Genomic DNA, 26,671 nt, shown 5'->3' with positions numbered 1-26,671 from the left:
CGATTCATCTAGTAAATAGATAGAATAGAAGATATTTCCTTGAGCTCTGGGACACTGGACATTATTGCTATTGTCTTACATTTAATATTTTAAAGGAGTAGTTGGTAAAATAAAAAATAATTGCTAGATTAATGAAAATGATCATTAATTGTCACCCTACCCTCATAATTCGCAGACCCGACGGCGACCTTGTATTTACCCATAACAAGTAGACTGTTACCTATCTTCTGGGTGATACCCAGGTTTGTGTGTGAAAGGTGTTTAACTGAGGTCTTACGATACGTTTGTTCTAAGATGCCTCATGAAAGAATCCCAGATATATTGATCTACTCGCTGTACTGAATGTCACAGGCCCAGACTCGGGGCCAGCACTGCTCACTGCCTTACAGGTGCAGCACCAATACATAGTAATAGGTGAGACCGCAGCCCCTCAGTCCTTCCTACACCCTGGTACATGTTATGTTGCCAGACCTCCTTCTCATTAAGCCTCAACAGATCTGGAGAAAATCTAATTGAAAAAGGTGTGATAATGAGACTACTGAGACAGCGTTTTTTTTGGTGTTGCCTGAAACGACCACACCACTACAAACCTCTGTATCTCCATCCTTTTGTAGTGTACTATCCCAGTTATAGGTTGCTCATGGAGACGGCATATCCTAGTTTAAGAAACGTTCACTAGATAGGACCTCATCCAAGTTTCTGATCATGCCATGTGTTCAAATATGTCTTCAACCAAAGTCATGTAATTAGTCAATTTAACAACAAAGACATGATGATTGTTGGTTTTACTGGTGATCAGATGACCTAGCTAATTCAGACAACCAGAAACCAAATGATTGTGTTACGATTATGTATATAGGGAAATGTCTAAACCAGGGTAATTATGCGTATGTTAATTCAACTATTGTTTGAATTCGTCAGCGAGCTTGATGAGACAGATGTACAAGGTCTGGCAACACAACATGTCAGCATACCTTCTTAACACCCCTTTATTGACCTCACACACACTCAGTGACCTTGTGGACTTAACACTTCATTCATCGTAACAGGTGACAAATACACAAACCCCCTTTCTACTCTACAGGACCATCATGAGGTCCAGAGAAAACTGAAACCCTAAAAAAAAACCTTAATGTCAATAATAATTGCAGTATCCATTGTGTCATAATCCATATCTTTAACATGCTGTAATATAAGCTCACTTTTTCCTTCCTTTTATCTTCTTCCTAATCCCTCTTCATTCCTCCTCTGTCCACGCATCAAACCTCTACTCACAATGATGCTGTTAGGTCACACACAAGCATAAAAGACACTTGTGTATTTGGATCTTTCTTTCTTTGTTTTGTACAGTTAAAGACACCAAGTGTTTGGGGGCAGATTTAGATAATGTTCCAGACATATGTAGCAATTTTTGTGGCTGTCAGACCCGCCACACAATATTTCTTTTGAAATCTTTAAGAGGTACGAGATTTTTTTTGTTTGTTTGTTTTGTCTGTACATCATGATGATTAACTGTTTGGCTGTGATTTGTTGTTTTATTTCATGACATTGTGATTCCTAGTGACTAGGCCATTAGTACACCACACTGGGGAGGCCTCCTCAACCATACGCACTACCTCTCCGTCTGCCAACACAGACTCAAACACTGAAATGCATGAACACAAGCGATTCACGTGCCAGGCTGCAGCACAGCAGATTGAGAGACTGCAGAGGAAAATCTGGACTAAAATTCTCCATATCTCACTAATGTTTGTATCTTGAATCCCAAAGTGACAAATAATTTGTGGCAGTGCATTTAGTTTGCCAAAGTAGCCTAGATTGAGGCAGGTGTGTTAAGTTGGGTTGTAGCTGAATTGTGTCTGCATTATGCTATGTTTTTACACCATGCTTTAGAAGCAGCAGCAATATGGTACTGTGTTTAAAAAGATGTTACACCCCCCCACCCCCCTTTTTGAGAAGCCAGACACATGCCTAATAATCAGTTGCCAAAATTCAATGCTGCTTGCCACGTCTTTTCCACATTGATTTAATAAATCAAAGCAGGTGCTTGTGTGTATTATCAATGATTAGTATGGCCTGCAATTACCATGGAAGGAGTGTTGTTCAGATGGCCTCTTTAAGTGCAAGTATGTTATTGTTGTTATTGATAATCACTTGATCTGGGTTTCATTTTGTAACATGTGGAAATAGTTCAAAACTGGATTTTTTTAAATATATATGTATATGAATATAATGCTGTAAAGTGCAGTCATGAATTAAGAGATTTCTCTTTCACATCAATACAGTAAAAATAATAAAACCACAATGAAATTAGTTGCTTGTGTCTGTCTCAAACTCATATTATATTATATAATAATATATTATATATTAGTCTGTCACTGAGAAACCAATAGATGGCGGTAATGCTGGATAACTGCTGTGTCTGTACAGTCTATGGTTAAAGCACAGGAAGGAGAGAACTGTTTTCTAGGATGGTGACGGAAAGCTGCACGAAAACCCGCCCTTCTCTACCTCTGATTGGCTCTGGTACTAGTATATCCTAACCCTTACCAATCCCACTCCTCATCCTTAAATCAACCAATGACGACACCGAGTACGAGCCAATCAGAGGGAGAGTAGGGCGGGAGAGGGGTATGGCTCGCTGTGATACGGACGAAAACTCTCTTCCGGTTAGCAAAAATGGCTCAAGGTACAAAAAAGTTTCAAGCTCAGCGGCCAGGAGCCTCCAAGAAACACCAACAAAACAAACAGAAAGGACCGAAGAAAGGAGGTATGAATTTAATATGTTATCTGCTGTTTGCTGGCATGGTGGAAAAAACGTGGAAACTGTTCTTAGTGAAACAAACAGCGTCAACATGTGACGTGCATGAAAACAGCAGAGCACGTTGCTGAAGAGACTGGTAACTGTTTCATTACTGCGCAACATCATCGCCATGCTCTTACTACAAAATATAATTGTATTTATCAGTCAGAGTAACTTATCAAAATAAAATATGTGAAGTTATAACAGTTGTCAACATTATGGCCGCTGACAGACGCCTGAGGAACTCAACGACTAAATCTACTTTTAGTCAAACATCATAATTTAATTTCAAAGCAGTTTGTAATGGCTGTTAAATTTTCAGTCTGTGATTCACTCTGATTGTATGTCTTTCTCATAGGGAGGATTATTGCACCTAAGAAAGCTCAAGTGGTCGAACAACAGAAATTGAAGAAGGTAAGGCGAGCTTCATCATCATCAACATCAGAGAGCTCGTCTCATTATTTAACTGTATTATTTTCTCCTCTGCTGTTCATTACAGGGTCTAGAAATTGCCATCAGGAACAAGATTGAGCAGGAGGTGACCCAGCGGGCGAGCTCATCCCTCCACAAGCCGCTGAGTGTGGTCAAAGGGGCTGATGGTAAAGGCAAAGCGGGCAAAGCGGGAACAGCCAATCCAGGAAGCAGCTCCAAATAGGACCTGATACACAACTGCACAGCTGCACACCTGAGTCTGAGGGTATTGCCTCAAAAAGCTGCTGAAGCTGAATGACTGTCCAGTGATCACTGAGCTACATATAATTTCAAATAGATGCCATCTTTCCTTTTTGTTTCAGCTGCCGTCAGGCAGGTAGAACTAGTCAAAAGTTGTTCTTGTACAGATGTAGATTTTACAAACAAATTCTCAAAGTAAGAGATGAGATCTGCAACCATTGAATTTACATAAACCTCCAATGGAGGGTACCAAGAGACCTGAAGGACTCCTGGAGTTTGTGATTTCCTTGCTGTATTTCTTATTGTAAAAATATATTTCAAAACAGAACAGAAATAATTATTTGATGTACAGAAAACAGTTAATGTTTACTGTTTTTTATTTAATAAGTTACAGAGCCATACAACTTCATATAGTGAACATGCACCTTGTGTTGCTACATAAAACCAAAGGATGGTAATCCTGAATAATGAAGGTGGTGTATACTTCACTTTGTCCAGTCCAGCTGTGAGAATCACATCACATCACATCACGTGAGCAGCATCTGTGTGATCTTACAAAGGACATTTGGTCATAGCAGTGAATAGAGGTAAGAGTTTTAGCTTTGGATTTTGCACCTAGCAGTGTCAATAAGCCTAAAGAATATGTTTGACACTTTTGTGTAAGTCTAAGTTTCAGTCATCATTTTTGTAAATAATGAAAGCTACATATGATATTGAATCTGTCTCTTGTGACCAGAGCGGGAAATTGACATGGAGTAATGGCCTGGGTGAATGAATCTCTTTGGTTGTGACTGGCAGCCTAAAGCTGAAAAAAATTGAATGGGAGGGAGAAAAAAAACCTTGAGATCAATATTTTAAAATAAATCAGATTTGCCTGTATTCTGGACACTGTGCCAAAGTTTGTTTTCTGGTCCTTGAAGGGTTTTTAAAGCAATTTTTTCTTTTTCTTTTTTATAATTAAATATATCTGTCAAAGGGAATTTTCTTCAGAGTCCTCTCTATTTTCCCTCAACGTTACCTATAGAATATTACATCTTTACAAGACTTACAGTAAATCCAGGCTAAGGGAAGCCCTAACATATTGTGGACTAGGAGCCAATACTCCATTTTAGAACAACCACAGGTTTATCTGTGTAGGTACACAAAGTAAAGAGCCCAGTGCTTCCACAGATAGCCTGTTAATGATAGTAACATAACATAACCACCACAATTGCAGCTTGAATCACATTTGACCAAAAAGCCAAGGTGAAGCTGTTTGTCTGAGGTCTGCCAGAGGTTGTTTATCTAGTCAATGTTAACACCATGATCACTGCAAGTGGCAATGAATTTTCTCAAGGACACTAAGGCCACAGACTGGCAAAGTGACATCCGCTGATAAGCTGGAGCATTGTTTTAATATCAACATACACCCTCACGCTGCCTACGCTAAGTTTGGTAACCTTGTATATGGACAAATACAAATGCATAACCAAAAGATTCCATTAAATAATACATAATGAGTGATCTGTTATGAGGTATTTATTTCAATCTTTTTTTTTGGATAGAAGTTGTAGGTCACACAGTCCAGAGGTGCAGCTTAATCATTCTTTTTAGGAGTTTCTAACTACAACATGCATTTTCTATACAGTGCAATACCACGTGGAAAACAATCACAAAACAAGCTATTGTTAAAGTAAATGATGAAATACAATCAACATGTCAAGCAGTAAAGATTCACCAGCATTTATTTCTAAAGCAGGTCTGTAGTGATACACTGGGTACATTTAGAAATCCTTAATGGGCCTCCATGCAGTGAGAGGAGCGCAGGAAACGAGGGAAGGAGTCTTTGGCCATCAGAGTATAGATTCTCTGCTGTGCCATGTTGAATGTGTTGGCACACGGAGAATCCATCACACTCAACACAGCCTCACGGGTCTCAGCATCCAGGTTTACCTGAGGGGAAGAACAGATTAGTTTCTACAGTCATTCCTCATGTATCACACTCTCCTATCCACTGACCTCCTGTGGGGCTTCAGGGTTGATAAACTGGTTGTAGATGCTGCCAGCCTTAGTCTTCTGCATGTTTGAAGGAGAAACCCTGTAGTCCTCACAGGCCAGCCAAAACTCGAGGTTCTCCTCACTGAACTCCGAGCGTAAGAACTCGTGAAATGCATGCAGACCACCTGAAAGAAAGAGAGAAGAAGACATCTGAGTATGAGACAAATTAAGAGGAGATGAAAAAGAAGGGCAGGCCTGTTGCAGCTAACTCAAGATTCAAGACGTTTATTGTCATATGCATGGTAAAAACAAAGAGTTTCAGACAATGAAATTAAATTATTACTTTGCTGCTCTCCTTACACACAACAATGACTCATACACACAACAAACACATGACAAAAAGATGCATACAACAAGAACATATTCAAGTTTAAAAAAAGATAAAAAGGCTAAAAAATAAGATTAAGCAGGCCACATACTGCACATTTGACTTCAACATCACATCAGAGCATCTCGTGCCTGCTTGCCTGCACAGCTCCACAGTATGATGCAGCTGTAATGGGTGACTCACTATTTAAAGATCAACTCTAAAAGCACCTCTGCCATGTGGTTCTGTGGTGAAAAAATGTCTGTACAATTTAAATTCTGAAGCTATTTTGTCCACTGCTTAAAGGGCAAGTTCACAAACGCTCAAGTCTGTCTTAAAACAATAGCCAGGTGTCCATATAACATTGCTGTAATCATTCCTCTTCTCTTGCTCATACTGACCATTCCCTTCATAGTGCACTTTCAGTGATAGGGAACAAATATGAGGAATACATATTTAATTTGACTAACTCAGATTACTGAAGCCTCAAATTAGCTCCTGATAAACTTTGGAACCTATTTTTATACAAAACAAGGATTGTGGGCTTTGTCCCTCATCACTTGAATTGAAAGCCCATTATAAAGGGATCTTCTTCTAATGGTCAGTTAGAAAAGGGACGAATGATTAGAATGAACAAAATCTGTTCCATTGTGTGCTTTTACATCTTTAGCAGACTGGAGTCCTCTGTAAGTGTGCCCCTATGTAAGGTAGTAGTCAAATAAAACAGGAATATGCCAAGGCGATGGTGAAATGATGAAAATATTTGTTCACATATCATTACAAAGTGAGTAGAAATAATCAATATGGAAAATGCATTACAAATCTGTTTTCCACTGTAAATTAATGAGGCGTGTGAGCCAAAATAATCAAACCAAAGCAATATTAAATCATTACATTAAATAATTATGTAATAAATGCTCTGCTATGCTACCAACACAGGGTTCCTTTTTTGTATTCTGATATATGTGTGATATTGTATATTGAAGTGGAAAAAGACAATCAGCATGACAGTGAACCAGCATGTACTATACCAGGACCCTGAAACTGACGTAAATAATTGGAATTCAGCCATCGTTATACATTTTGTTATTTACATTTGTGCTTTTCCTATTACAACATGTCAAAATGTCTTCTCGCATGTGTCATTGACATTTTTTAAAAAGCATTTGGAAGTGGTAACAAAAAATGAAATAAAGAGAAAACAATGTCTTACTTTTCTTATTTAGCACAGATTCCAGGTCGTTAAGAGCTTTTCCATCGTGACCCCTGAGAAGAGACATATAAACATTCAAAAATCAGCACCACAGCTGGTAGATGAGTGGATTTACTTCTCATTAAGAAAGTTTTAATACCTGTGCTTTTGGTGAGTCTCAGCCAGGTGGCTTAACCTCACCCTCATCTCTTTTGCCCTGAAACACACACACACACACAAGAAATCAGACGAGGCTCTGCATACAACACTTGATAACACAAACTCTGCAAACATGAGTAGTATACTTACTTCTCCAGGCATGATGAAGGCAGGGAGGACAGCCCCTTACACATTGATGCCTGTAGTCGTCGAAAACCTGGAAAGGGAAAATTAACAGTGTCACAGTGTCGCAATTTATTTGGAGTTTTCCTTCTGTTGATCAACCTCCCAAACTACAGCGCTCTGCTCTTATATAGTCTACCTGCATGCTATCTGATCAGCCAATCTGGGCTCCGCAGACCAGCAGGTGTAGAGATATAAATGAGAGAGGTGTTGTACGTGCTAACAATCCATTTAGTCCTGTCAACAGGGAAATAGGAAAGAAAACAGCACATAATAGCACAATTACAGCAAGGACATCTGGTGTGTGTGTGTGTGTGTGTGTGTGTGTGTGTGTGTGTGTGTGTGTGTGTGTGTGTGTGTGTGTGTGTGAGTGGGTGGGTGGGTGGTCATTGTTGTCATAAACATAAATAGGTCTTTATCATAAGAGAATGAAGTGATGAGGGAGCAGCAGGTGCGCCGCTCACTCATCACTCATCTCTGGAGGGAGTCAGAGATCTGCAGGATGGAGAACTGTTTGTTGAATGATGATGGACAAGAGAGGACCACCTGACAGGAACATTTACCTCTGCAATAACAATGGTACCACTGTGTTTCTCTTCTTCTCCCTTTTCCCTCTAATTCTGATTAAATCTCTTCCAGGTGACAGTGTAATATGCTGTCCTTTTTTCTCTTTTTTTCTATACCTACTTTGTAAACTGTTCACATCATCATCTGCAGTCAAATGCTTCTTTGCAATGCCACATCACACTATATTAAATCTAATTTAAAAAGAATAGACAAAATAGCAAGAAATAAATAATATGATACTACATAATGAATATAATTCATATAATAATGCAGGGTCTGACTCTGGTGGGACTTTTCCAGCAGGTATACATGTTAAACAGGTGTATTGTGAACAGTGTAACTGCATTGGAAGAGCAGGACTGTACTTAGCCTGCATGTGGAGAAGGGAGGGGGAGATTGGATTGATGTGTGCCTTGTAAAGAGGATTGGGTTCAAGTCTGAATCCCTTGTCCTGCCCTTCAGCAGAACACTGAGCTCCCTAGGTTTGAGGACAGTGGCTTGACAGCGTAGCTATGTGAGTTACCCTTGTTCCTTTTCATGTTTAAAGTAGCTTTAGGTTTTGTAGTTCAGTGTTGAAGTTTGTTGTATCGAATTGTTTGAGATTATGGCTGTTAAAACAATCCATTGGTATTTATTTGATGATGCATATTGAGCCCTACACAATAAACCTGGTTGTTTTTGGGGTCTCTAACAATCTAGGGCAGTTATGTGCTTTTCCTAGTCAAATCTGGTTGAGGATGTCAGGACTGAGGACACTACTCTGTATTTTGGGGGCTTTTTGGCAACATGGTTGTGTTCAACATTTAAAGGATTACACATTTAATCCCTTAACAAGCAGTTGCAGTGGATATTTCCAAAGATACCAAACAACAGTCTGAATTTTAAATGAAATGTGAATAAAATGATGAACATGACTTATGAATGGTGCAGCCATAAAAACATGGAAGTCTTGGGTTTGAATATTTCACTCAGTACAGACCTAAACATCATATAGCATCAATGTGGAACAAGATGGGAAGAATTATAGCTATATATATGCTGCATTATTATAATAACCTCAGTGCTACTTATGGTGAAACAAAAATGGTTAACTGGGTGAAATATTATATTTCCTGACCAAATATTTGTCCTATTAGTAAGGATGAAGTTTTCAAAACCTTAACAATAAAACAAAACATCAGTTAAAAACATGCAAGAGACTTTCAGCTTTAAGTCTAATCATTTTCCAATGGGGGTTGGGGGTTACATTACACTTATTATCATTATCATGACCTCAGTATTTTGTTATCCTGGCTGCAGCCCTGATAAAGGGTGTAGTGTGATGTCATGGACAAAATAAGTAGGACCATTACATAACTACGGCTATGTATCAATAATTATCAATAGTCAAGAGGCTGACACAAGACACAAGCTACAGCCAACCATGGACTGCATGTATGTTGTGTGTGGCCCTGCAGAGTCCCAGCCTCACACAGCCACTGTCGTCCACACACCCGGACCTGACACTTGGCCGCCAGCAGGCTCCACCAGCGGGCTCCTTCAGGTGGGGAACGACGGCGTCTCTCTCGCTTCCTGGTTCCTAAACAAGAGTCGCTGTGACATCTACCAGACAGATCGACTGAAATCCTGACACTTTGGATTTAACAAAACAAAACAAACGGTGTGATCGTTCACGGACCGGTCCGATCTGCTTGTGTGGTGTCAGATTTTGGGTTTTCCGGACAAGCTGAGCTCCAGAACTCCGGACGCCGCTGGTTCCTGTACAGTCCCGATCTGCATCTCAGCATGATCGGCGGGTCGGTCTGCAGATAAACAGCGAGTGAGTCACAACATGGTCTCGTTGTTTTTTTTTATTATTAGACCATAATAGCGTCCATGGGTGTGTGAGCATCAAGATAAACGTGATAAATGGAGGCAAAAAAACATGTTTGTATGAGACTCAATCTGCGTCAGTCTGCAGTGTGAGCAGCATGGATCAATATGTCAATAGCAACCAATCAGTTTGCCAATCAGTTATTACTATTATGTTATGCTAATCTAAATCTTACAGACCTCGATCAGTTTGATTTTTGCCAGTTTAACAACCGTTTTATTAAAACAATCATTGCTCAATAGCATGGACACATTTAGAGTCGCTATAATTATAAAACAAACCAAAACAAATTGTCCTCAAACACAATCTGACCTTGTCGCCTTGCTGGGCTGGATACTGTTTTTTTTTATCTATGCCTCCCAAAATAACAGGGACATTATATAATACAGGAAACCCAATGTAACCCAGAGACATATTCTGTAATCTCTGACATGCTTGAAATCACTGCTTACCCCGTTTTACTTGTGACCTGTGACCCCTCAAAGACAAGCTATGTTTACTTTATGATCCCTTGTGACCAGTTGCATAAATCTATGTTGATGCCAGTTCCCCTGAGGACATTTTAGATCCTCAGCATGTAAAAGTGACCACTAAAGACTGAAATCAAAGATTAGGATGTTATTTTCTTAATTCCTCTCCTTTTTATGACCCCTCAGAATCAGCTTTTGTGAGGTGAACCACTGGTCTAAGTAACAAGTTTGGAATAGAATTTTTTTCCTTGCATGCAATGTATGTTTGAGGCCTTGATAGATGTAAGAAGAGTGTTGTGTCAGGCTGTGGCAATTAACTTGATGCATCTGCCTTCCATCAGCTGAGTGGCACCAGTGATGGGGCCTCAAAGGATTCGGTTCCCCTCGGCACAGTGCCAGGACAGCAGATCGCCTGGTCCGGAACAGGATAGAGAGAAACGCTGGGCTGAGCTGTTCGATCAGCTGGACCTCAACAAAGATGGACGCATCGACATCCTTGAACTGCGGATCGGGCTGGCAGGCAGAGGGATATCCAGAGCCTCCTTGGAGAGGGTAAGACAGACATCACACACAGAAAAATATGAAAGCTAATAAACACACAGACACACAGTCAGTTAAAAAAATAAGGCATCAGCATCACCAGTCAGATGAGCCGCTCTGTTAATGACCCATCTGGCCTTCCGAGCAGGTGGACATCTGGCTGGACCAGCATCTCTGAAATAGACTGAAGCTAGAGTGATATCAGCTGAAATCTATCATCTACTCTCCACTTTGGTTTGTCAGCGCAAGGTGTGTTAGATTACTCAGCAGGACTAGTCTTTGTGTTTGGCCAGCGTCATAGAGGAGACTATGCACAGGTTGTGACTTTGTAACATTGTTGCTTTGTTGCTTTTCTGGTGTGTTCGCAGTCATTTGTTGACAGACCGCCATTGTTTAAATCCTATCCTATGGTTTAACTTGTTATACATACAGTATGTCTGTCTGTGTGTCCACATGAGGGTGTGTGTGTGTGTGTGTGTGTGTGTGTGTGTGTGTGTGTGTGTGTGTGTGTGTGTGTGTGTGTGTGTGTGTGTGTGTGTGTGTGAGAGAGAGAGAGAGAGAGAGAGAGAGAGAGAGACACACACACAGAGAGAGAGAGAGAGAGAGAGAGAGAGACACACTCACACACACAGAGAGAGAGAGAGAGAGAGAGAGAGAGAGACAGAGAGAGAGAGACACAGAGAGAGAGAGTTTTCAGGGATTTCCTTCTCTATTAATAAAACAGAGTACTTTCCTTTCCTCATCAAAAATTCACTGGCGGCCTGTGAGATCATTCCAGTTTTTCACTGTGTAAAACTCTCCTGTTCCTTCTGATCGGCTGTGTTGGTGTTTGTGCAACAGTAGCATCCAAGAGTATCAACATCATAACTTTATTGTGTATACACAATCTGTCTCTTCTCGGTCTATCTGTGACTGTTTATTGTCGCAGAAGGTGTGAGGGTCATCCAGTAGGCTTGCCTTCACTTTCTCTTATCCTGCATCTCCCTCTCTCTCCTCTCTGTGCAAGTTTCTGCGTGTGTGTCAAGGGAAACATGTAGTCTATTTTGGTACAAGGAGCAGGACTTTGTAAGATGAGCATGGTAACCTTTTGCTCGGTTCCACACTTGATTGCTTTTCACATATAGATCATTGTCCAACATGTCAACCTTTTCTTTTGTACCATTTCTTATTGGTTGTGTTTATATTTTAATTTTCACTGAACAACCTGCTGTTATTTTTATGTTGTTTTTTTTTTAAACTCCACATAGTAATCTGTAATGTAGTCCAAACTTAATTCAAGTCTACTCTTAATGGATCTTACATATTGATACGCGGTTTTAATGCTGAGACATGATTGACATTGTGTATAACAATGACATCATATAACCTCATTGTGCATTTAATATACTTTGCATTTTTATAACATTTAGTCACATACTTTTTTAAATGTAGTTTATTCCTCAAGTAGTTTTAGTGTTGTTTGTCTAACAGAAGGCAAGGTAGAGGTGTGTTTAAAGACAGCAAGCCTTGACTCTGTAATCTTGATCTTGTTGTATTCACACTGATAGACTGGAACAAACTCAAGCTGTTGAAGAGAATCATTCACAGACTGTATTTACTTTAATCACCCGCAACATCATATGTTCATTTATATACTGTACAATGTTTCTGGTGCGGACAGGCTGAAACAAATCTGCCACCAGTAATAATGAGGGGATTAACAGCTCTCGGAACAGAATGAAACAGGCATATTTGAGTTTCAGACTTACTACAGTTTATAACCTACCTTCTGAGAGATTGTAACTTTTTTGGACAATGTCGAATGTTCAGATGACTGTTTTTTTATTGCCCTGGCTATCTCTGCTTTCAGTTGGTGGAGGAAGGGGACACTAACCGGGATGGAGTACTGGACTTTGAAGAATTCACCCAGTATCTTCGCATGCATGAAAAAGAGCTCAAAATTATGTTTCGTAGCCTGGACAAGAACAACGATGGTCTGTAGCAGCCCAAAGAAAAAACCTGAAATATTAATAATAATGGAAATAAAATTATTAGTTCAAAATGTTCAGATTAAGATAATTTTCCCAAATATGCTAATTTTTCTCTCTTTTACTGTGGGTGGATATTTGCAGGTGAGATTGATGCAGCAGAGATCCAGCACTCTCTAAATGCCATTGGTGTGAACATTAGCCTCGAGGCTGCTACCAGGATTTTACAAAGGTCTGTTATCAATTTGTCAATATCTTATATCACTTCATATTAGCGTCTGAAGTATCTGGAAGTGATTTATCTGAAGATCTGATAAACCTTCAGAATATTAAAACCTTGCATGGTAGGTTGAAGGTAAAGTGTTGTAAAAAATAAAAATAAAAATAAAATTATTGTTCTCTTGTGTTTGATAGTGACAGCAGTTTTCTAGTTCTCTGGTAGATATTGCTAATTGATGGAGAGCCCTTCTTAATTCTCTTGTAGAATCACACAAATTGGATGTCGATATAATGCCTGTCCACCTGGCCTTGACTCACTCTTGGGTCTCTAGTAGATCTAAGCATGATCTGAGCAGCTAAATCTGGCACATGACCTTGGCAGGGAAAGTGCTGACATCAGTAAGACTGGGACCGAGGGGGGGTGAGGGGGGTGGGGGGTAGTGTTAGCACTTATGGCATAACACCACCGTTAAGAGGCTTTTAGTTAAGTATTGGTGAAGGGTCCAGGCACATCATCTGGCCCTGATCTAGACTTTTGACACACCAACAATTGAGGCTGATAGTTTTTAATGTTTTTAGACTCGAGTTTAAACACCTCAGCCAATCCAAAGATTTAGATACTCAGTGACTTTAGATGGCAATGTAAACATCATACATCTGAGCTTTGTATCTTGATATAAGTCAATGTGTCACTGTTTAGAGGTCAATTTGTGTTCTTTTACTCAAGAGCATGTGTCATGTTTCCAACTTTTGTGTCTTGAACTTAACTTTTGTTTTGCACATTCAGTTCCTCTGTTGGGTTAGATTGTGGTAAACCAAGATTTGTCTTCTCATGCTTTGTTGTTAAGCTTTAAAGCACTGAAGGACTACTTCTTGTTATTTCGAAACACGGAAAAAAATAAAAATATCCCTACCTTCTCTAATCTTAAAGTTACAGATGAATAAATTCTACTTTTTTGTTTGTGTTTGGTTTATGTGTTTGTTCCTCAGTATGGACAAGGATGGTACCATGACCATTGACTGGATTGAGTGGCGTGACTACTTCCTGTTTAAACCCCTCACTGACATGAAGGATGTGGCACGCTACTGGAAACGATCAATGGTGAGGTTACACACCTTCAACAACCAATAACAGCATTGTGTGTCTTAAAATAATGACATGGTTGGATTGAAGGATCAATTGCTTGGGGTTTGATATGTGTAAAACCTTTTTGATGTTTAAATGTTTTATTTCTTCCTCACTGCTCTTTATTAACCCCATGCTGCTCACTATGGTTTCAGTAGATGTTGGATACCGGTGAGCAGCTGTCAATCCCAGATGAATTCTCGGAGGAGGAGAAGAAGTCTGGCTATGTGTGGCGGCAGCTGATGGCTGGAGCCTTGGCTGGATCTGTATCTCGGACTGGAACTGCCCCCTTAGACCGCCTCAAAGTTTTTCGGCAGGTCAGTCAGGAACAGTTGTGATTTCAGATTAGATCAGCCTGAACCTAGTCATTATTAAAGAGCTCATATCTCAAAGTTTTCTGTTCATCTATGGCCCTGTTCACACCTGCATAAATTATTACATACATCAGTTGAATTGGCAGCTCTTCAATGTGGCCCAGGACACATTTGCATACACATTGCTAGAAGAATGTAGCAGTTTGCTTCCCAGTCCACCTCTGAATGTGGTCTGAGCGTTGAGATCTCAGTGTGTCCACAACAAGTCTTGGGTGTGTTCAAACCTGTCTCAAGATGAATTTTAATGCCAGGTGTGAACAGGACCTAGTGGCAGGGAGCCTTTTGTTGAACTTTCAATCAGCCACTCCCCAACTATTACTGCCTCTCACTTTCTTGTTTGGTCTGCCAGGTTCATGGTTCATCTACTTTTAAAGGGAACGTGCTTAGCGGTTTTCAGTACATGGTCAAAGAGGGAGGAGTGCGGTCATTGTGGAGGGGAAATGGAATCAATGTGCTTAAAATTGCTCCTGAGACTGCTATCAAGTTTACAGCTTATGAAAAGGTGAAGTAAACTCGAGACCTTCCCTCACTGTTTTGTTTTTCTGCACCTCTGAACATCCACACATCTTTGATCTCTCCCATAATTTTTCACTCTTCTAATGATCTCTTATTCTCTAGTTCAACTTTTTGGGAAATATGCTTATTTCTTGTAGGGAGTTAGTTATAAGACCGGTACCGCTGTCATTCATGTGTTTTGTGTGTCTGTTGGGACAATTTCTTAACCAAGAGCAGTGACTTCCTGGAGTCTTGTTGTCATGGTGAGGCTTCCATGCATTAAGGAAGTTACAGGCCTTCCAGTCAAGAAAAAGTCAGACACAACCACTCATAACGCAATAACTTGTCATTTTACACTTAGTTTTTTGTGCTAAGCTCATGTTGGCTTTAGCTTCATATTTATCATACTGACATGATTTCTGTATTTGTCTATAATTACAAATTGAAAATTGTAATTTATTTCCTTTGCTCTGTTAACTCTGTATAGATCAAGTATATGATTCGTGACAATCATGAATCAAAAACTCTGAGGATTCATGAGAGGTTTGTTGCCGGATCCTTGGCTGGGGCGATAGCTCAGACAGCCGTCTATCCAATGGAGGTAATATCAGGGTAAAACATACTATACGTAAAAATATTCATATAGCATCAAGAAAACACACTTTTTGATTTGGCATCACCAGTGAACTGATTGACGTTTCTGTTTCTGTCCCTCCTTCTCTCATCTTTGTTTTCCCGGCAGGTACTAAAGACTCGTCTCACACTAAGGAAAACGGGCCAATACTCAGGAATAATAGACTGTGCCAAGCAGATGCTGCAGAGGGAAGGGGTCATGGCTTTCTATAAGGGCTATGTACCCAACTTGTTGGGTATTGTCCCTTACGCTGGTATCGACCTAGCTGTCTATGAGGTTAGAGGGACACAGTCCTTACAACACGTATCTCCTCTGTGTGCACTTTCTTCTCACTCGCTCTGTTCCCCTAGACTCTGAAGTTTTCCTGGCTGAACAGGAACAAAGGTTTAGCCGACCCAGGAGTGATGGTGCTGGTTGGCTGCGGTGCCATCTCCAGCACCTGTGGACAGCTGGCAAGTTACCCACTGGCACTGATCCGCACCAGAATGCAAGCACAAGGTCAGAATACATGTACTTATACAAATATGGATAAAGATGAATGAAAAGTCAAAGGAAAATCATAATAATGGTTGGTGAAGAAGGCCAGAAAAGTAGCAAAAGATCAGATGTTGCACACTGTCAATACAGTGTATAAGAATATGAATGTGAGATTGTGGTAGAAAAGTGAGTTAAGGAAAATAGTATTGATATGATGCCAGATATTTTCCTTTTATTATACATCAAATGCCAGATTGTTTACCACATTTTAATGAGCTAAAAAACCAAAACCACCAGTGACAATAAGACAATAAGAGAGACTATCTGAATGAACTACAACTTATTACCGGCGCTCATCTCTTTTCTCTCCACTCAGCTTTAGAAAAGGGGGCCCCTAGGCCGTCTTGGTGGGCCTTGATTCACAACATTGTGTCTAAGGAGGGGGTGGTCGGACTTTATCGAGGAATTTCCCCCAACTTGCTTAAAGTCATCCCTGCTGTCAGCGTGTCATACGTCGCCTACGAATACACGAGGATCGTCCTGGGAGTGGACGTTGAGGGTAGGAGGGGAGAGAGAGGGAAACGGTAGCAAAAAGGATGGACGGTTTGGTGTGGCTTTTAACAACAAGCATGCACAGATCTGTTGGCAGTGCATGAAGAAACGGGCCTCGACTGTCGATGAATACATGGTCCTGTGATCGTAAGTCCTGTGTTTTCAGAATGAAGATAATGGGATGGACAATAAACCATGGAGGGAAAGGAAAAAACGTTATTGTGAAAACCTCACATTTGGATGACCTCAACTGACTTGGCAGCTGCTGTGAAGCGTTTCACATGTGATGTATTGCATTACAATGCATGTGTGAAAGCTAACCAATAGTCTCCTGCTACTGCATTTACTTGAACAGATGGAGACTTGCATGAACTTGCCTGAGAAGCAACAGGTAAAAGGTGAAAGCAAACTTGGAAGCCATGTTACATCCCTGACACAAGAGGATTATATAACTTTGTTTTCCCTCACAGGTGAAATGTAGAGAAGATAGAGGACTGATCAATTTCCTGTTCTCTCAGTGAGGCAATCATGACATCACTGCGCAACGGTGGAGTTACGGAGTGACATGTCTTCAGAAAATGTTACAAATACTAAAGCACAGGAATAATCATCAAACAACAGACAATTGCTGAACATAACTCTTGGAGTTGAAATGGTGGATGGTGAAAAGAATAATAGGCACTGTCAATCATCTCTTTCCTCGTAGGGTTATTACTGAGTATAGCACACCAAAGGAGTTCATATTTATACAGGCTGCCAAAGCCATGTCTAGACGCACAAAAGGCTCATTTTTATGAGCATTGCTGAGAAGAGTGTTTGTGTTATCTTTTAAAAACACTACAGTGTCCAGTGCCACATAGTATTTTCATTAACTATATTTGAACAATGTACAGGTTTAACACTATGAGTTCACTTGATCTGTATCAAGAAACAATAAGAAATATGATGATGAAATATTTAATGCCAGTGAACATTTGTGAAGTCTCAGTATTTATTAAGGGAGCTTGCTAATGGATGTATGGTTCAACTTTTGCTAAATAAATGCAACTGATTTTTGTTTTCTGAAGGAATTTCCTTTTTATTTAACAATAACCAGTCGCTTTCTGTAGACCTTACAGCCAAATGAAATCACTGCTAATAATAAGAACACAATATTCTTACTGTAGCTACTACTACACTGCTACTAAACCCTGTAGGGTTTGTCTATTTTGTGTATGTCGGTTTACTGAGTAGCTCTGGCTGTGTTTATACCAGCAAATGCAACTATAATGAAAAAAAAGGACAGCTCATGAACTTGAGTCTCTTGGTTTCCCAACAAATATAATTAATAGTTTTTGGTAGTGCTTTATTTTACAGGTCAGTCATTTTCAAATGATTTCCAATATGTTTCCTCGAAAGAACAATATCATTTAGTGCATTTTTTATGGAGAATGGAGACAGCTTCAGTTGTTACTTACTTCCTTTTCAAGTTACATAATTCCAATGGATTGCTAACATAACCTAAGGAGAGTCGTATGTGTGTGTGTGTGTGTGTGTGTGTGTCCAATAATGAATGAATACTAACTTGGGTTTAAATGGAAAAACACACAAAACAACAATGCATTAACAATGTGTAGTCATCAGTTATCCAGAATGGGATGGGGTCTTAATGTGAAAAGTATTGGCATGCACTGGGTCATAGTTAGCCAAAAAGTCTTTATTTTTGTACATTTTGAACAAAACCCCATGAATGATCTGTCTGAAAATGTGTCACATGATCTTGCGACCTATGTTATTATTATTATTATTATTACCGACAAATGTTGTGCATTGTAATGCAGTGAGGTAGTACAGCCCTTTTCATTTGCAGTGAAAGTGCCACAGCGTTAAAAACACATGACAAAGAAAATGAAAAATTGAGATAAATATAAAACTGTTTTTAGGCCTGTTTTAAAGGAGTCCATGGTCTGCACTGGGCCAGTAGAACATAAGGTATATGGTGCTTAATGCAAGATTATCTGCTGCCACCTCAGATGTGCAGAAAAGTATGATTCAAGCAGTCTGATGTAGACTCCGGGCCAACAGACGGCGCTGTTACATACTTATAAGGCTGGACTTCGACCCTCAGAAGTCCCAGGAAGAAGAAGAAGAGACCTGAGGGGTGAAGATGCATTGATTGGTCATTTTAAGCAGGGAAGTTTGCCGGCGTGGTAAGCAATCTCACTCACATTGGTGTCCTCCGTACGCTCTTGTTTAGCCTTCCCGCTTCCGCGCAGCCCGACCCGGCCACAGCCATCCAGCCTGCCCCCTTGTGAGTCAATCTGCGCCCTGTGAGCAGCATGTCTGAATACGGCGCTCTGCCGACTAACGGAGTCGGCGCTGGGATGAAAAAAGACGCTTTTGCAGACGCAGTAGAACGAGCCAGACAGGTAATTCAAGTGGTCTGCGGCCGGAGAGGACAGCCGGCGAGCGGGTTAGCTACTGGGGGAGCCGCGGCTAGCTTAATTACCCGTGACGTTAGCTCCAGTTAACGAGCTAGCCCGCTAGCTCCTAGCACACGCCATTCATTTGTCTTAAGAAGCTCGTCGGGTTGAGGGGTCAGATGAAAAATGTTTGACGGGGTGGACTGAGCAACGGCAGTAATGTAGGTCAAACCTTCGCGTAAATAAAACGATGTGTCGCCACCGAGGTTCTCCGATTAAATTAAACGGACTAGCTTGTAATGCTAAATGTAGCCAGTTAACGGTTTGCTCATCGTGAAGTTTGATCCTCGTCGTGATTAAACTCGTCTTTACAAAGGTTTGAACAATGATTTTAAATTACATAATGACCCGCCGACTCAACTAAGCTGGCTTTATTAGTATTTTATTGATAGCTAGCCACAAAATATAAGTTATGGACTGTATTTCAAAAGCTAGTCTCTAAATGTCAATATCCGTTGGCTTTGTATTGCATGTTGCAAGAGTGAAGCTAAAATTAGTCTGAATAATTATGAAGGTCAATAAAATGTCAGAAAATCGTTGTATTTAAGACACAGTGATATAACACAAAATTACTAATACATTTGGATGTTTGGCACCGTTGCCTGATAAATGGCTTCAATATGTAAACAATTATCGAAATGAATGCAGATTAATATTGTGTCGATTGATAAATTAAAGTGCTGGGAAGGAACGATTGTTATAATGGTTGTATCAGATTATAAACACCCCCCACCCCCCTCCCCGTGCTCTAATTGTTAGAAATGAACATGGTACTCCTGTGGATTAAGTATTGTGGAGTTTAGGGATGAATGATTTTGGAAAATGCGATTATTTTTGTCATATTTCAATATGATTTGCAAAATTAGGGGGAGGGGTCATTTTTATATCACTACTTTAATTTTCATTGAAAAACATTTTTTCAGGGATCTGTACCGATCAAAGATGTTTTCCTTAGTCTGTAGTATATGATTTGTAGGCCAGTTGCGTGTGCCTGCAGCACAATATTTAACTTTAAATGGTATATTGACACACATTTCACCTTTAACAAATATTGCGTCTTTTGCAATTTGAAAATTTCAGTGTGATATTGCGATTTTGATACAAATTCAATCGGTTGTTCATCCCTAGTGGGGTTAATCAATAAATTGATTTCTGAGTCAGGTTAAAAAGAGAAGAGAAGGAGATAACATCATACTCATGATCAAACTTCAAGTGTCTGTGGAATGCCCCTTTTTTAAATGTGATTGACTTTCTTGGTAAAGTCACCAACTGATGGGGATGCTGAAATACTCCTACCAAAACTTGCGCGTCTGAAAGTTAAACTGCTTTATGGTACAGTGCCACCACCTCTGGCTTCATCCAGTGTCCTCCTCGTCCTCTTCCTAGATCGCAGCTAAAATCGGTGGTGACGGAGTTCCCATAGTGAGCAACAACGGAGGAGCTGAGAACTATCCATTCGCCTCACAGAAACGATCCCTGGAAGAAGCAGGTTGGAAATCAGCACAAATGTTCAGTTTGTCTTGATTTGTTTGTCCATGTGTAGACTCAACTTTGCTTTTGTTTTTTCAGATGAACCAGATGCCAAGAAGCTTGCATCACAGAGCGAAAGAGATTCTGGATTGTGTACGTTTAAATACACACACTGATCCTACTGCAAACACTTACTCGGCTCGGTTTCTCACCAATTTTTCCTTCTGTTACAGCTATTGAAGCTCAGCTGGCTGCCCTGTCCCAACAAAGGTACAGAGTGATTTTCAATGTTTCTTTTACAACACTTTTTGTGCTCAGGGATGAGATCCTTTTGTATATCTTTTTTGTGTGACCTGTTTGCAGTGTCAGGCCCTCCACAATGACAGAGGAGTACAGAGTGCCTGATGGCATGGTCGGTCTGAGTGAGTACATGCACATACGTTTCTTAAACCATTCTTGCGTTGCCGCGTCACATGTGCAAACTAAAATTTAAATGTCTTTGTCCCCAAAGTCATCGGCCGAGGAGGTGAACAAATTAACAAAATACAACAGGATTCTGGCTGCAAGGTCCAGATTGCGCATGGTGAGCTAAATGCCAAATCGTCTAGTCTAATAGATTTTCCAGCTCTTCTTGGTTTGAAACAATTTTTCATATAAATTCACAGACAGCGCCGGTCTTCCAGAAAGAAGTGTTTCTCTGACAGGGTCACCAGATGCCATAGAGTAAGTTGGTGTTTATATTCATTTTTAAAACAATGTATTTTTCAGTTGTCAGTATGCTCAACTCTTAACTAGTTTTCGTTTCTGCTGACTTTTGGTTCATGGACATCTATGGGATTAAGTAGCAGCTCTGCTCAAATGGGGAAAATTAACATGATTAAAGTTCTCCAGGGGTTGATGGTTTGCCTAATCTGACTATACGTCTCCATATTTTAACAAATTTATCTATCTGGGTTTGTTTTGAGTGCATCAAAGGAAAAGATCTCCTTCGATGCACTCTATGAATTGTCTTTGTGCACTACCTGTTGGCAGCTAAGCCCGGACTCAAACTTATTTTTATGGCACTTGTGGTGTTTTCTCAAGTCTAGATATCTGCTTGTGTTGTGTCAGTTCTCAGACATACGTCGCTTAATGAAACTGTAAATTGTACAATGCCATTTGATCCTTCGGAAATCCATGAATTGAGTTAAGCTAGGTGGAGTTCATCATTCAACAGACTTTTTAAAGTGTACGGGGGTAGTACAGCTAAACTATTCGTTCCTCTTTCTATCTTTTTTTTTTTTTTTTTACTTGCAAGACAGGTCCAAGTGGATAGCAAGAAAAATGTTAGCCCCCACTCAAATGTCAACTCTCAACTATGTTTATAATTTCGGTAGGAAGTGATTAGAGCAGTTCAGGCTACCCACGATATCTTTCAAGGTTTTTTTATTTGCTAAGTTGTTTAAAGCATTGTCTCGTAATAACTCTGCAGCTGCTTGAGACCATGACTCACTGTAGGTGCAGATTTAGATTATTTCACTGCCCGAAATTAGACACCATTATTTGACCCATTAACTAAATAGCTTTTTATTCCATCTTCATCATTATTTCAATTATATATGCTTCCAGGAGAGCCAAGGCACTCATAGATGACATCGTGTCGAGGGGTCATGAGTCGACCAACGGGCAGTCGGGTTCCATGCAGGAGATGATCATCCCTGCGGGCAAGGCCGGTCTTATTATAGGCAAAGGAGGAGAGACCATCAAACAGCTGCAGGTGAGGCTCCTTCATATACTGTAATGACCACTTTTGTTTTATGCAATTCAGAATATTTTACTATACTGCACAAATGTTAGAAAGAAATGAATTATTAGAAAAAAAGTTGTATGCTGATTTCAAGTATCAGCAGTTAGGAAAGTGCCGTACAATGAGTGAACAGCTTTACTTGATTATGTAGAGATAAGGTCCTGTGTGTGTGTGTGTGTGTGTGTGTGTGTGTCTAATATACTGCTTCTTGAAATTTGTAGGAGCGAGCTGGAGTCAAAATGATTCTTATTCAAGATGGATCCCAGCCACCCAACATAGATAAACCACTCCGCATCATTGGAGACCCCTACAAAGTGCAGGTAGCTTGCTGCAGACGGGTTTGTGTTAGTGGGAAATGCTTTTTGCTGCTCTTGACCTTTCAACTCACTGTGTTGTCCTACATGTTGCTTTTATAGCAAGCAAAGGAGATGGTCAACGAGATTCTACGAGAAAGGGATCATGCTGGTTTTGGAGATAGGGGTGATTTTGGACCGAGGATGGGTGGTGGAGGAGGAGGTGGCGGCGGCGGCAACAACGGGGGTGGCGGCGGTGGCGGCATTGATGTAAGTATCTGTGTGTGTGTGTGTGTGTGTGTGTGTGTGTGTGTGTTTTGAATATGAAAAGCTGCTGCTGGAAGACCATTTTCATACCAGACCACAGCAGAGCTTAAAATAACATTAAAGGGACATTAATTGATGTTTTCCATAATTCTAATTGAAGGTTGAGACTCAAAAGCTCTGGGCAGTTATCCAACATTTTCTGTAATTCCACAGATAGCTGTGCCCCGCCACTCTGTGGGAGTCGTAATTGGCCGAAGCGGGGAGATGATCAAGAAGATCCAGAGCGATGCTGGAGTGAAGATACAGTTTAAACAAGGTGAGCTAAAGTTGCATCATAAATCATTACATTTCATACATAAAATTACAACTTTATTATCCTCTTGGACTGCCAAGTAGTGTTTATGTAGGGATGAGAATAATTGTATCATCCACTTTTAAATAAAATATTTTAAAATATGTTGCAATGGCTTTATAGTCAAATAAACAGGCTCATTTTAGTTGTCAGGAGTCATTTACAGTTCTTTCTCTCAAATGTTTAACATGTACAAACCTGTAAAACATAACATGTAACATAAAATGTAAAAGTTTCTTGGTCAGGAACAGTAACTTCCTGAAGTTTTTCCTTCACTTTGAGATTTGCAGAGACTCCAATCAGCATCATATTTTCTGTAAAGATATGAGAGTGACACTTCCCAAAATTTCTTTCAGTAAAATTCTTTGTAAATCAGTCAATTGGACTGTTCAGGATGGAAATACCTCTCTCCCTCCATTTTATTGTTTTACTTTTTGTTCTCAGTTCCCACAATGGCATGTCTTCCTGTTTTTTCCTTGCAGATGATGGCACAGGTCCTGATAAAATTGCCCATATTATGGGTCCACCAGACCAGTGTCAGCACGCTGCCTCAATCATCACTGACCTACTACAGAGTATCCGCGCCCGAGAGGAGGGTGGGCAGGGGGTAGGTACAGACTGGAGGGCCAGACATTTGATTTCTTTCAAGTGTTTGTTGTTGTTGAAGCACACAAACAGAGCTTTGCTATTGACCACTTTAACCTGATGTGTGATGCATTTCCTCCCTAGGGCCCCCCTGGCCCCCCTGGTGCAGGGATGCCACCTGGTGGACGAGGACGAGGCAGAGGCCAGGGCAACTGGGGTCCTCCTGGAGGAGAAATGACCTTCTCCATTCCTGCTCACAAATGTGGGCTTGTAATCGGCAGAGGAGGGGAGAACGTCAAGTCCATTAACCAACAGACCGGCGCGTTTGTGGAGATATCCCGTCAGCCCCCACCAAACGGAGACCCCAACTTCAAACTGTTCACCATCCGAGGGTCACCGCAACAGATTGACCACGCAAAGCAGCTTATAGAAGAGAAGATTGAGGTACAATTAAGTGACACATGGAGGAAAGAAGGACTACACTGTCTCATGTTGGGTTCACCTCCTACATATCAGTGACTGGAAAACATTTTTTTGTTTTATTTTTTTCCAGGGTCCGTTGTGTCCCGTGGGTGGTAGTCCTGGTCCAGGAGGCCCCGGTGGTCCTATGGGTCCCTATAATCCCAATCCTTATAATGCAGGGCCTCCTGGTGGTGCTCCCCAGTAAGTACAACCCATATAAAAACCTTGGATGCAGAAATTGTGAATTGTCCCTCAGAGGGGACAGCTTCATTTAAACAAGCACTTAAACTGTCCTCTCTTTCTTTAGTGGAGCTGCACCTGGTGGTCCCCAGTTCTGTCCTCAGGGTTGGGGGAACACCTACCAACAGTGGCAAGCCCCAGGACAACATGACCCCAGTGGGTACCTTTTCTTTATTTTTGTTTTTTTAATTGAATATTCGAGGTCTAAAAATTCATTCATTGTTATTTTTCCCCACTCCTGTCATTAGGTAAGGCGACAGCAGCTGCCGACCCAAACGCAGCATGGGCAGCCTACTATGCACAATACTACGGCCAGCAGCCAGGGGGCGCCATGGCGGCCCAGAATCCAGGAGCCCCTGCAGCAGCAGCACCTGGAGACCAGAGCCAAGCAGCGCAGACTTCTGGGGGCCAGCCAGACTACACAAAGGCTTGGGAGGAATACTACAAGAAGATGGGCATGAGTAAGTGGGACCTTTGCACACCGAGTTTTGTCAGAATGTTTTTGTGTAAATTGTGAGTTTTGAATTACAAGTCTGAGTGTCAGCATTTTTTTTTTAAATCACAGATTAAACTGTTGAGCAGTGAAATATCAAAATCACTTTTAAACATACAGAATCTTTTACCCAGAGTACAGTAATTATCTGCAAAATGAAATGAAGTTAAAGGTGCGTTTTGTGTGTATGTTGTGCTTTTTCAGGCCAGCCTGCTGGAGGGGCAGCAGCTGCTCCAGGTGCAGCAGCAGCAGCGGCAGCGGCAGCAGCAGGTGGAGCATCTGCAGCCGGAGGCCAACAGGATTACAGCGCAGCCTGGGCTGAGTACTACAGACAGCAAGCTGCCTATTATGGACAGGGAGGGCAGGCGCCTGGACAGGCTGCTGCTCCACAGCAGGGACAACAGGTACCACAGGCATGACTACACATAAGTAGTGTCTGAAATTAACTTGAAACTGGCTTGTAGAAATGTTTCACCACACAGATTGCAGTTGTAATTTGATACTTGCTAATTTACATTGTGAGAGAATTGTCACTTTTCTTTACAAAGCAGTGAGTACATTATATTAACTCTGTGATTTCTCATTACAGGCCCAGTAAAGAAGTGTTTCAGTGTGCTGGACGGTTGTGACGGCTCTCTGGACTTATTCTCTTTTTTTGTTGTGTTTTATTTTATTTTGTTTTGTTTTTTCCCCCTGTCAAGAAATTTCCATTTTGGCTTTAACAAAGCAAGAGCACGGTTCACTCATCTACTCTGACATTTTCTATTTCAACCTTGTACTTGTGTGTTTTTTAAAGTCAAAATTGAAGAAAGGAAAAAGGGAACGCATTTTTCTCATGCATTGGACAAAGCACTAAATAACTACTTGGGTTACTATTCAGTTTGCTTCTTCCCCTCACCTACACCTTGTAATAAATCTGATACTTTTTTAAAAATGTGAAATAAGCATCTTTGGTTGCAAGCTAGCATAACCGCATCCCCACAATGATTCACGTTTCAGTAGTCTTTCTCCCCTTCAGTTTCCTGAGGGTAAAACAGTGCAGTATTTTGAATATATCCAGAAATTATGTTTGTAAGAACAAAAGCAAAATATTTAGGGTTGGGTTTTTTTCTTGTTCTTGGTACTTTTTAACCTTTTTTTTTTTCCTTTTTTCTTTTTTTTTTTTTTAACATTCCCAGTGGTTAAGTTGCAGGTGTATTTCTTCCTGCAGTCATGATTTCTGATTTTTAATTTTATTCATTGTAATTATTTTCTCTGAGGGTTGTGTGTGTGTGTCTGTATACAGTGTATGCTACTGAACAGAAAAACGTGTGTGTGTTGGCTGTAATAAGGCACTGTCTGTCCCACAGTGTGTGTGTGTGTGTGTGTGTGTGTGTGTGTTAGTGCCCTCTGATTATTTCTACAACTTTGTTGTTGTTGGACTTTTTTTGTTCCTATAGGTTCTGTCATATTTTTTTTTAATGTTATTTTTTTACAGCTTGTTTTTAAATACTTAAGAATAAAAACATTCAAATCTATCAGTTTCTTGTGTGGTCATCATGAGGATTGTGTCTAAGAGTTTCCCCCCGTTTTAGACTAAAGCCCCATCAAATAAAACGTCTTGTTCCATTTTTA

General features: G+C 40.5%; 4 protein-coding genes across 6 annotated transcripts; 3 read left to right on the top strand and 1 right to left on the bottom strand.

Annotated features, from left to right (window-relative positions):
- The first annotated feature begins 2,635 nt into the window (after positions 1-2,635).
- Positions 2,636-4,550, top strand: c2h19orf53 (chromosome 2 C19orf53 homolog). Its single transcript, XM_053332248.1, has 3 exons — positions 2,636-2,770; positions 3,162-3,217; positions 3,303-4,550. Exons 1-3 carry the CDS (start codon positions 2,680-2,682, stop codon positions 3,456-3,458), a joined length of 303 nt encoding a protein of 100 aa, XP_053188223.1. The 5' UTR covers positions 2,636-2,679; the 3' UTR covers positions 3,459-4,550.
- A 698-nt stretch (positions 4,551-5,248) lies between these two features.
- Positions 5,249-7,364, bottom strand: si:ch211-196h16.12 (regulator of G-protein signaling 5). The gene is made up of 5 exons (XM_053327011.1): positions 7,321-7,364; positions 7,172-7,228; positions 7,033-7,085; positions 5,474-5,637; positions 5,249-5,407 (listed from the first exon to the last, which is right to left on the bottom strand). Exons 1-5 carry the CDS (start codon positions 7,362-7,364, stop codon positions 5,249-5,251), a joined length of 477 nt encoding a protein of 158 aa, XP_053182986.1.
- Positions 7,365-9,717: 2,353 nt separating this feature from the next.
- Positions 9,718-17,587, top strand: LOC128369539 (calcium-binding mitochondrial carrier protein SCaMC-1-like). Its single transcript, XM_053330615.1, is given in 11 exon segments — positions 9,718-9,739; positions 10,605-10,815; positions 12,653-12,776; positions 12,915-13,002; positions 13,980-14,178; positions 14,274-14,432; positions 14,839-14,991; positions 15,472-15,585; positions 15,727-15,894; positions 15,969-16,116; positions 16,472-17,587. Coding segments are annotated over 10 exon segments (1,560 nt in total). The 5' UTR covers positions 9,718-9,739; positions 10,605-10,620; the 3' UTR covers positions 16,684-17,587.
- A 1,182-nt stretch (positions 17,588-18,769) lies between these two features.
- Positions 18,770-26,574, top strand: khsrp (KH-type splicing regulatory protein). 3 transcript variants are annotated; one of them, XM_053332674.1, is made up of 19 exons: positions 18,780-19,055; positions 20,496-20,598; positions 20,679-20,732; positions 20,813-20,849; positions 20,943-21,001; positions 21,091-21,162; positions 21,245-21,302; positions 22,188-22,335; positions 22,587-22,685; positions 22,782-22,928; positions 23,139-23,241; positions 23,760-23,884; positions 24,007-24,306; positions 24,416-24,437; positions 24,504-24,525; positions 24,632-24,720; positions 24,813-25,025; positions 25,262-25,461; positions 25,647-26,574. In XM_053332674.1, the coding sequence occupies exons 1-19, from the start codon at positions 18,966-18,968 to the stop codon at positions 25,653-25,655; spliced, it is 1,950 nt and encodes a 649-aa protein (XP_053188649.1). In that variant the 5' UTR covers positions 18,780-18,965; the 3' UTR covers positions 25,656-26,574. The 3 variants fall into 3 exon arrangements, with proteins under 3 accessions (XP_053188655.1, XP_053188643.1, XP_053188649.1); XM_053332680.1 differs by having other exon boundaries at positions 18,770-18,836; positions 24,416-24,525; XM_053332668.1 differs by having other exon boundaries at positions 18,779-19,055; positions 24,416-24,525.
- Positions 26,575-26,671: the final 97 nt, after the last annotated feature.

Source organism: Scomber japonicus, chromosome 2 (assembly GCF_027409825.1).
Source record: "Scomber japonicus isolate fScoJap1 chromosome 2, fScoJap1.pri, whole genome shotgun sequence".
Taxonomy (NCBI): Eukaryota; Metazoa; Chordata; class Actinopteri; order Scombriformes; family Scombridae; genus Scomber; species Scomber japonicus.
The sequence above is the reverse complement of the archived record's forward strand: the minus strand, read 5'-3'. Positions and strand labels throughout refer to the sequence as shown.

Coding starts and splice junctions, on each gene's coding strand:
- c2h19orf53 (XM_053332248.1), top strand. CDS start 2,680: ATGGCTCAAGGTACAAAAAAGTTTCAAGCTCAGCGGCCAGGAGCCTCC. Junction 2,771..3,161: donor GAAAGGACCGAAGAAAGGAG/GTATGAATTTAA, acceptor TCTTTCTCATAG/GGAGGATTATTGCACCTAAG. Junction 3,218..3,302: donor AACAACAGAAATTGAAGAAG/GTAAGGCGAGCT, acceptor TGTTCATTACAG/GGTCTAGAAATTGCCATCAG.
- khsrp (XM_053332668.1), top strand. CDS start 18,966: ATGTCTGAATACGGCGCTCTGCCGACTAACGGAGTCGGCGCTGGGATG. Junction 20,599..20,678: donor ACGATCCCTGGAAGAAGCAG/GTTGGAAATCAG, acceptor TTGTTTTTTCAG/ATGAACCAGATGCCAAGAAG. Junction 22,929..23,138: donor GCGGCGGTGGCGGCATTGAT/GTAAGTATCTGT, acceptor GTAATTCCACAG/ATAGCTGTGCCCCGCCACTC.
- si:ch211-196h16.12 (XM_053327011.1), bottom strand. CDS start 7,364: ATGTGTAAGGGGCTGTCCTCCCTGCCTTCATCATGCCTGGAGAA. Junction 7,229..7,320: donor CCTTCATCATGCCTGGAGAA/GTAAGTATACTA, acceptor TGTGTGTTTCAG/GGCAAAAGAGATGAGGGTGA. Junction 5,408..5,473: donor ACCCTGAAGCCCCACAGGAG/GTCAGTGGATAG, acceptor TCTTCCCCTCAG/GTAAACCTGGATGCTGAGAC.